At 48.6% G+C, this 10,478-nt stretch overlaps 1 protein-coding gene across 1 annotated transcript; it reads right to left on the minus strand.

The window, feature by feature from the left end:
- Positions 1-475: 475 nt before the first annotated feature.
- Positions 476-5,467, minus strand: GJD4 (gap junction protein delta 4). Its single transcript, XM_014829261.3, has 2 exons — positions 4,715-5,467; positions 476-2,919 (listed from the first exon to the last, which is right to left on the minus strand). Exons 1-2 carry the CDS (start codon positions 4,776-4,778, stop codon positions 1,835-1,837), a joined length of 1,149 nt encoding a protein of 382 aa, XP_014684747.1. The 5' UTR covers positions 4,779-5,467; the 3' UTR covers positions 476-1,834.
- Positions 5,468-10,478: the final 5,011 nt, after the last annotated feature.

The raw sequence follows: 10,478 nt of genomic DNA on the forward strand, positions 1-10,478 counted from the left end.
AGAAGAACCCAGACACGCTCTGCCCAGTTCTCTCCCTGGACATGGCCAGGAGGCAACCCCAGCTCAGTCCTTGCCACTTTCCTTTCCTCGCTATTCTCCAGGTGCCCTGCGTGGGCACACACCACCAATATGTGTCGAGTTGACTTCATCACTCCACATTATCAAGGCTAATATTGGGGTGCTTGAGGGGCCTGTAGGGCTGACTTAAAATAGTAATGAAGCCTTAGAGAATTCTTGGGGCTATGAACCTTGGGAAGTCCATCAGAATTGCACGCTGCAAGGGACAAGAACCAGATTTGCCCCTGAATACTTCTTGAATATCAGACTCAAAAATCACATTTATTGAGCATTTCCTATGTGGCAGACCCTGATCTAAGTATCGAAGAAGGGGCTCTGGGTCATGGCTCACGGCTCCCAATAGATTGAGGAGAGAGACAGAGACAGAGAGAGGAAGAGATTTACTGTGTGTGTTAAAAATAGGCACATTCATTCAAATATCTTTCCACCAAAACCAATTCTGGATGATTTTTTTAAGTTTTAACCAATTGCGTTGACATCCTGTAGATATATCAAGTAGGATGTTACCCTCTATCCTGGCAGATATTTCTTTGCCCAGGTCTTCCTGAGAACAGTTAGAAGTGTCCCTTGGTTTCATGAGCACATTGGTTTGCCTTTTTCATCGTTTGCTGGAGTGAAGGGCAATTCCTCTTCCTCAACCATTTTGTGTTTGGGGACCAGAGGATAGTCATTAGCTCTGGAAGTACACTCAGATGGCCTCTCTGGATGAAGGTGAGCAGGTTGATTCTGTCCCCTAGTAGCTCTTTCTGCCACACTGTGTCCTCCCATATGGCAGTTAAAGAGGGCACTAAAGCTCTCACGGAGTCACTCTCTAACTCAGGCGGCACCGAGACCAACCGGAGAAGGGCAGAGAGGCCCCATGCGAAGCTCGGCCCAAGGCCTGAGGCAGCTGTGTTTCTAGTATTCACACAAGAAGTATGAACAGACTAGGAAACCGCCACATTCCCGGTGCTCCCCATCTGCTCCAGCGGAACGTGAAGACTGGCAGGGCAACAGACCACACGCTCTCCAATGACACGGAGGAAGCGTGTCTACACACAACAGAACTGCTCCCTCTACTGGATGCTGACATCCGCTCAGCAAACATACAGCAGAACAACTAAGCAAGCCAGGGGTCATCCCACATGCTGTGCACCTTGCACCTTACACTCAAGGACAATCTAAGATGCTCCCCCAAACCCCAATTGTTTATTAGCCACAGTTTCTGCATTTGTCATTTCTCCTATAACACAATGAAGTGTGATATCACAATGCAGTCAGGATTAATCTTATTAAAGAGGTTTGGAGAAGTTAAACTAACGTCTCTCTATTGATGAAGTGCCTAACAGATCCCTCTTTTATCCAAGCAGAAAAACAAACAAAAATCTCATAATAATTCACCAGAAAACATGAAAACATGAACGAGCTCTATTAGTGGAAGAGAACGTGCTTTCCGTCAAGTGCATACTCTGTTACAGAATAAGACGAGACCAGAGTGTGGCGTCATCAGTAACCTGACTCTCCCGTTCACAGCTTTAGCTTCCGGTCCGCATTAGGACGTCAGGCGCTTTGTCTGCTGAAAGCCCGCAATCTAAGTTAACTCTGAGCGGAGAGTCTGTGGGAGTCTCCCACGAGTCCGTCTGTCCCCTGCCAGCTCGCCTCACTGCCTCTGGGCGTTCCCCCTGGCATCGTTGGGCGATGCAATGTCACACGTGCCAGAGGGAATCTGCCTGTCGGTCGCCCGTGTTCCCTTTGGGCGGGGCAGTGCTGGCCCTCCTCACACCCACTCTGACCTCCTGGTTCTCAGGACCGGGACACTGCCCGCGGGGCCCGGCCGGGCGGGGGGCTGCAACGGGCTGGACAGGCAGCGCCGGGCCAGCCGGCTCCTGGGCGCTGGAGGAGGCTCCTCTGACCCGGCAAGGCCCTCGCTCCTTAGATCCTGGGACGCTTCTCCATGGTGTCTGCTCCCCGGCTCTGGGCCAGCCCTGGCCGGCTTGTCGCTGGCTAAGGACATTGCCTCACTCTCGTCCTCGTCTGGAAGCTCCATCAACCCGGACACCGACCTCCCGGTGGGACTGTGGGCACCCTCCCCTCCGGCCCACCGAGCAGGGAGAGCGGGCACCGCCCCTCCCTCCCACTCGCCCGCCCTGGCCACGTGCCCTGGGCTCCTGCCCCCGGCGAGGCCCTGTCCCCGGGGAGCCCGCGCGGCCCCGCACCCCCGGCCCGACCCCCTGCGCATCCGCCGCCGCGCGCTGCAGGCCAGGTCGGCGACGCTGAGCAGGAGGGAGAGCACGCTGACGGCCCAGAGGAAGAGCATCATGATGGACTTCTCCGTGGGCCGGGACACATAACAGTCCACCACGCTGGTGCACGGAGGGCGGGTGCACGAGAATCTCTTTGGGACCAAGAACCCAAAGAGGAGGTAATGCAAGGCGCCGAAGGCTGCCTCCGTCAGAGTCCGAAGAAAGAGGTGGACCATGTAGCCGCAGGAGAAGTCTGGCACGTCCAGGTTGCGTGCCTCCCTGTAGGGCGGTGGGCAGCTCCTGTCCCCAGGGGTCAAGTCAGAGGGGTCATGGCCCTCGGGACGGCACTCTGGCCGGCAGGGCCCGCGGGCGGCGAGCACGACCCCTCTGTGAAGCACATAGACGCTGAAAACGGCCGAGGGCAGGAGAACAGACACGCTCTGGATCAGCCAGAACCGCAGGTGGGACACAGGGGAGAAGACGTCGTAGCACACATTGGCGCATCCCGGCTGCAGGGTGTTGCACACAAACCTCTCCTGCTCGTCCTGGTAGACGGGAGCCCCAGCCAGGACCACCACGGCCATGCGCAGCAGCATCGTGAGGAGAAGCCAGATCTTCCCTGGAAAGGAGCAAGCAGGGGGCACTGTCACGGCCAGAAAAACAGACTTCCTCCCAAGCACAGGTTTTAAGTCTTTCCTGGTGCTGAGGCTGGAGAAGCCAGACGTGAGTCAGCCTGTGTTCCGATCACAGCCGCCGTGTGGGCCTTGAGCACCCTCGACAGGGCTGAGGGAACCCTGGCCCGTGGCCCAGGCTGCGCAGAACTGCTTCTCGGTGACATGCTTCGAGGTTAGCAGATTTTAAAGAAGCATTAGATACTAAAAATGTTTCATCTGACTTCTCTAGTTCAGACTTTGGTAAAGTCTCCTGGACTGAACGGTCTGGAGAGAAAGCAGGGCTGAGCAAATTAATAATGTAAATAAGATCTTACTCTTCTTAGCTGAATAAGCTTTCTAAAGAATGTTAGTGCATTCCTGTAACTGTGTATAGCCAATACAAGCTGCCACTGTCGGTTTGTCTTCTTTATTTATGATAATGGTCCACAAGATAGTAAATCACAAGGCTGGGACCTAATGTTGCTTTATGGTCCTTGACATAAAATTTCTTTAAGAACATTCAATTGTTCAGATTTTTCAATAATTAAGAGTTTCTTTCCTGCTATTTCATTCATTATGAATCGAGGTTTATTTTTCTTTAATTTATCATGAGTAAATGATACTAACCTAGAAATCAAAATAACTTCAAAGTCCTATTTTCATGTCTTGAGTCGATCATTTTGGGACATGTTTAAAACTCAGTCAAAATAATTTGTAAATATTTGATTTTGTAAGGAGATACAGAAAATATCACCTAATATCAGAAAAACAGATCTCTATTATAAATGAAGGCAGTTAAACTCAAAGAACATCATTACATCATACAGCCATTGACTCAAACTTTTAAGACCTAATTGATTTTGTTTAAATTCTACAAAATAACAAGTAAGAAAAATATCAATCACTTCATGGGCATATTTTAATGTTTTTCTCAATTTCTTTTTCTTACCTCTGTAAAAATTTGACTTGTCTGCATCAAACTCAAAAATCTTTATTACTTTCTTCGTTAAGAAAAAAAAACAGCTAAACTGAAATTGGGATTTAATTTAAATGCACAAGAGAAATTACTAATCTTTATAAGTTTAGCTTCAATGATAAATCCTAAAAAGATGATCAAGGGGCTGGCCCCGTGGCCGAGTGGTTAAGTTCGCGCGCTCCGCTGCAGGCGGCCCAGTGTTTCGTTGGTTCGAATCCTGGGCGCGGACATGGCACTGCTCATCAAACCACGCTGAGGCAGCGTCCCACATGCCACAACTAGGAGGACCCACAACGAAGAATATACAACTATGTACTGGGGGGCTTTGGGGAGAAAAAGGAAAAAAATAAAATCTTTAAAAAAAAAACGGTAGCGGTATTATGCTACTAAAGCATATAAACATAAATTCTGAACAGTGACTAAAAAAAAAAAAAAGATGATCAAGAAGAAAGCGTAATCAAGGCATTAATCTCTCTTTGACTTTTACTGTATTGTTTCTTTTCCTGGTCATGTAGCCAGAGGAGAGTTGCACAAAAATACCCCTTCCACCTGCTCCAGCCTTCAGACTCAGCCCCAGAATGTCAGCCAGAAGAGGCCCCGGGAGAGAAACCGCACTCACACAGAGACGTCCTTACCCCGTGGGGAGCCGATGAGCGCTTGCGAGAAAGTGTGAACCCACAGCTCCCTTCCCTCCAGCAATACACAGGCCTTTGTCCCGGGGTGGGCCAGGCAACCCAAGGAAAACAAGACCAGAACATGCACTCCAGAGGTGTTCCTCCACTCACCCACGATGGTCACATTGCAGTTCAGCGTGACGATGAGGAATCCCAGCAAGTCCAGACGCTCCATGCTCCTCGGGCGTCGCAGACTCAAGGCTGCTGGAGACCTCGGAAGCCTGTGTTCTCCAAGGAGGGGGGAAGTCTTTGCAGGAATAAATACAATCTTAGCTACAAAAGACTGAACGGTGAGAGCTGGAGAGAGGAAAGGGAGGATTCAGGCCCAGGAGCAGGAGGTGGGTTTCTCTGTCTCCGAGTTGAGACAACCCTGAGCTGTTTGCCTCTGAGGCAAAGCGCTCCTGACAACTGCAGTGACCGGAGACAGGGGAGTCATCTCTCGCTGTGCGCTATTCTTACCCCTTGGACATTCCAGGCCCGCAGCAGCGCCCACGTCTCCACCAGGAGAGTCAGACGCTCACGGATGGAATGAAAAAGACTGCATTCAACCCAAGAAAGAAAACTGTTAACCAGCCAGGTAAACTTCTCTATTAAAAAAGTGTTTCCTCCCTGAAAATATTTCCAGAACCACTTCACTTGTTAAAGAAGCACTAAAATGTTCATGTTTCGTCTTCTCTATGAGCGTAACCCACCATAACTCTAGCCCAAAAGGGTCTTGCCCTCATTCTGAATTTCTACACCATTGATGCAAGCGCCAGTCTGCACAGGGACCGAGCCCCACCGTTAGGCTGTGACACAGTTATTCTCTAGCTGTTTCCTGTTAGACAAGAGCTCTTCACCTGGAGACAAAAGGCCTCAGTGCAAAATGGGGGGCAGCCACCAGGTTGCCAAGGGAGTCCCTGAATCTCTCCAGAGAGCCTCGTCTTGCAACAGAGGGCTTGCGGAGGCAGACATGAAATGACGGTGCAGAGAGCACTTAGCATACAGTGGGTGTGCGACAACTCAAATCAGTGGAATTTCGAGCCCTAACCGGCCCACAAAACCTTCAGAGATTGCGTCTTCCCATCTAGACCCATCTAGCCCAGGGCTGCTCCCATTGAATCAGCTTAATAAGTGTCCGTTAAATTTGTAATAAAATATCACAGTCTGGACCTGCTGACATCAATCACAGTTGCATCAAAATCCTATCGTGACTGTCACCTTTCTATCTGGGAAGAACCCGTCCTGCAAGGCTGCAGATCTATCTCAGGGTGGAAATTGTGAACTTTAAAAGGAACGATTTCAATTTTCCATGAAAGTTATTCTTTATATTCCTATCTTTTCTTCATTTCTGATCTATTCTTGACTTTAGTAATATCGCTAGGAAGGTTCCCAGGAGTACAACAAAGCTGCTTTCATCTTTATTCACATGACACATTTCCATCCACAGAAAACATTTTGACCCCCTTGAAAGGAAAGGCAGTTTTGCTATATTTTAGTCAAACTTCAACATGAGCCATGAAATTTAGAGAAGTTGTAGTTATGTTAAAATATTGAAATAGTTATTTCAAGGATTCAAGTATAAAATAAAGGAAAATATCTTTGCTTCCTCCTAGACTGTTCATCATATTGGCTTAAAAATTGAAATACCAGGAAAGCAATTACTGAGTTTCGCTGTATGATATAAATAGCCTATTCTGAATGTGCATTAAATTAGAATTTTGCGACCTTGAGCAAATCACTAGACCTTTCCATGCCTCAGTTTTCTCATCAGCCAAGTAGAAAAAAGGATATGCCCTTCACCCACGCAGAGTGGTTGTGATCAGCAGATGAGATCAGAGGCATGAAAACTATTGAAGAATACACAGACTTACACGTGTCAGTGACTGGTGCATCTCAGGGTCTGCTCCTCTGGGCCCACCGTTGGTCTTTCCCGTCACTCCCACGGCATCTTCTGACAGCCGAGGCTGCCTGTTCCCTCCCCATCCTTATCACTTTTGCTCTTTTCCCTCTAAGTCCACCCTGTCCCCATTCTATGTCTTTTTTCCCTCTCTCTCCGCTAGGAGACATTTTTGCTTTACCTGGAAATCCTAACCCCAGTGGCTGCCAGAAGCAAGATTGGGACAGGAGAGGAGGAGGGTGTGGCTGGAGCATCAAATTCATGGTGCCCTCTCTGTAAAATTATTCCAGAATTGACAGGGAAGTTTCTATTTGTGTGTCTGTGGAGTGAAGAGTTGGAGTATTGTGCTCAACCCAATGCAAAAGAAACCCAGTGGGAGTCAGGGACATGGAGGTGGCAGATCTGTACAAGATGCCCAAGTGGGATTATTCACAAAACGAACTGAGCAAAGAACGAGAACAATAGAGTCACATGCTATTCAGTCTTGGCTTCACCTCCCTCTAGCTTAGTGACACTGGCAAAGTGCTCAGGCCTCAGTTTTACCATCTATAAATTGGAGATAATGATAGTTCATTTATAGGGTTACTGAGAATTAGGGTTAATTTAAATGAGATTTTAGTACATTATTTGGCCTATAAGAAGCTCTCAGCAAATGATAACAGTCAATTCTCATTATTCATGGTTGTTACATTCCACACAGTTGCCACAAACTTTGAATTAGCAAATTCTAGGGGCTCCAAGGGGAAATACAGAGTTGGGTTCCCATGAGCCTCTCGTCACAATATTTTTGTCACCCAGTTAATACACAACATTGTTTTATGTGTGTGTCTATTTAAAGACACCTTAGCTAACACACACGTATATAATATATTTAGCATAGTTGGCTCCTTAACAGTGAACTCACGCCAGCAGCACTATGACGCACCAGAGCCAAGCTCATCTCACATGCATCCTTCCCTGTGAGGCACACGACCGCCCTCTTGAGCTGAGGAGCACTAGACAGCATTTCAGCACTATGCTTGCAGGCATTTTAAACAGTGAAATCACCAAGAAAAAGCATAAAAATTTGAAAAACATGGCACTAAAGAGACCCTCCTCCCCCTCCCCCCGCTGCAAAAATAAGCTTGTTCACAGTATGAAAACTGAAACGAGAGGGCCCACTGTCACCTTGCGCCACCTCAGAGGGGAACGTGTGCGTTGGTTGAATTTCAGTGTTCTGTGCACGTCCACAAATGACAGTGGAAGCCCGTGAATATTGATTTTGGGTTACAAATAAATTTTAGGAAGTAGGTGAATTCACAAATCTGGAGTCCATGAATAATGACGATTGACAATTTAATACCACGGGTCCACTAGAGGGAAGAGAGGCCCAGGCCGATGAAGGGTCAGTTCGGAAGAGGACGGCGGCCCCAGGAGCCACAGGCTGGAGAGCTGTGAAAGCGGCAGGAGGCGCAGCACGGACCCCCGGCCACTCCTGCTTCAACCACAACCCCTCCTTCTCTGCGTGATTTTTGTGTTTTGGCCAAGACTCCCCCTGGATAAAGGAGTCTGTGTCTAGGAAGAAATGTTGGAAAACATCTGCCCACGTGGAAATTCTGGGAGGCAGCCTAACCCATCCAGGTGAACGACACGAGCTCTGGGGTCTGACGGCCAGGATTGGAAGTGGAGCGTCTCAACCTTGGGAGAGTTACTCAGTCCCCTTCTGAAAGCACAGTAGCTAACCCCACCCTACAGTGATTGTGAGGCAAAAATGAGGAGACACCTAACGCACATAGAACAGTGCCGGCCAATGCGTGTCCTCGGGAACTGTTAGTTCTCACCCTTGTTACCAGCCAAGAACAAGGCAGCAGTGAAGACGGAGTCTCAGCCGGCCTTTCCTGCAGAGGATGGCTGCTCCAGGGCCTGATGGTCCGGCCCAGAAACCTGGCAGGAGAAGGCATTTTTCCTCCCAGGCTCAAAGTGACAAATGGCTCCTTGGGAAATAGAATCCGGCTTCCAGTGGGCTTGGAACTGATGGCGTCTGTTTTGTCTTGCTGTGTGTGTGCAAGGAATAGCTTGATTATCTAATTGGAGAAATGAAAGTTTTACTTGTTCTCAAGATTTAAATGACTTCTTCAGGACTGTGGGTAGGAGGCAAAGGCTCAGCAGCTCTGCCAGGGCAGCGGACGGATCACGCCCACCGTCACCTCCCTTCTGCGTGTGTGAATCTACAACGAAATGGGTCCTAGAGAATGACTTCTCTGACAGTACCTCTGCCCCAGGCATGAGCAGTCTCGAGTGAACCAGCTCCATGCAGACCACCTGCCACCCACACCCAGACCTCCCCACAGGAGACAGCCAGCTAAAGTTAACAACCTGGGCGACAGGAGACCCTGGAGGACTGGTGCGAAGAGGAGGAAGTTTTTTTTTCCAGCCGAGCCATTTCCTGCTCCTATGGCCCCAAAGCTATCGTTCTTAGATTGTATTTTCAACTCTGGCTCAACTCAACTTCACAGCTTCCAGGAACAGAGGCAAACGTCTTCTCTCTACCAAGACAGCATCGACAGTATCCCCTAGAATTTGCTTTTGTGGCAGTTGGGCTGGTTCTTACAAGCAGAGCGGTGTGACTTCTCTCTCAAAGGAGGAAAAGAACTTCCAGGTGCTGATCTCACCTCAGAGCAGCTCCGCGAAGATCTTTTAAGAGACATTGAAGCAACACAAATCCATCTTCTCAACCATAACAGAACAAGGTGAGTCACAGGAGTGCACGCTTGCCAGAGAAGACCTTGAAGGAAAGTGATGAACTAAACAGGATGAAGGATGCAGACCCATCAACATCCTACTTCTGAGGCCGTTCATCCATCCGCGAAACCATATCACCCACAAGGCAGCACAGACTGGTCCTGATGGGGGATGCAAGGACCCCAGAATTCCGTTTTCCACAGACTTGTTGACACATGTGCATTTGGAAGTGGAGGTCACCTTAAAATCTATTTAGTCCACCTTCCTAATCTTACACGTGAAATCAAAGATGTGGTCCAGACCATCCAGCCTCAGTACAGAGCTTAGATGATATTTGGTATCCTGACTATGGTCAGAGAATTTCCGATCCAGAACACATCAAAAGTACAAAAAAAAGGGGCAGCCTGGTGGTGCAGTGGTTAAGTTTGCATGTTCTGCGTCGGCGGCCACAGTTTGCCGGTTCAGATCCGTGGTGTGGACCTACACACTGCTTGGCAAGCCATGCTGTGGCAGGCGTCCCACATATAAAGTAGAGGAAGATGGACATGGATGTTAGCTCAGGGCCAGTCTTCCTCAGCAAAAAGAGGAGGATTTGTGGAAGACGTTAGCTCAGGGCTAATCTTCCTCAAAAAAAAAAGGAGAAAAAAACCCCTCACTGTCCAGAATGTTAAAGACGTCTAATTATCTGCATAGCAAGTATTTGAAATTGTATTATTTTAACTTTTCATGGAAATCTTTCTAAGGCCTACTTTGGAAACTAAGCAGATGAGCAGGACAGACTGTACAGATAGGAGGGGCACATAGGTACCCAAGAGTCCCTCAGAGCTGGGTTTTCTTTGTGCAGAAAGCAGCAGCCTCCACCGCCAGCATGGCTCCTGTTTACGGCTTGGGCAGCCTGTTGGAGCAGCCTTTCGGAGCGCTGTGGTTTGAATGCTGTGTCCTCACAGAAGCCGCGTGTTGAAATCCCAACCCGCAAGGTGCTGGCGCAGGCGGTGGCACCTGGCGGAGCTGACTGATGGATTAGCACCCTTTGAAATGAGCCCCGAGCCAGCTCCCCTGCCCCTTCCGCCAGGTGGTTATGGCAAAAAGACGGCCTCTCTGAATGGAGTGACATATTCAAAGCTTTAAAGGATAAAAATCTTCAGCCAAGAATACTCTATCCAGCAAGAATTTGCTCAGATATGAGGGAGAAATTAAATCTTTTCCAGACAAACAAAAGTTAAGGGAATTTGTAACTAAAAGCCCTCCATTACAAGAAATCCTCAAGAAGGCTCT

Source organism: Equus asinus, chromosome 29 (assembly GCF_041296235.1).
Source record: "Equus asinus isolate D_3611 breed Donkey chromosome 29, EquAss-T2T_v2, whole genome shotgun sequence".
NCBI lineage: Eukaryota > Metazoa > Chordata > Mammalia > Perissodactyla > Equidae > Equus > Equus asinus.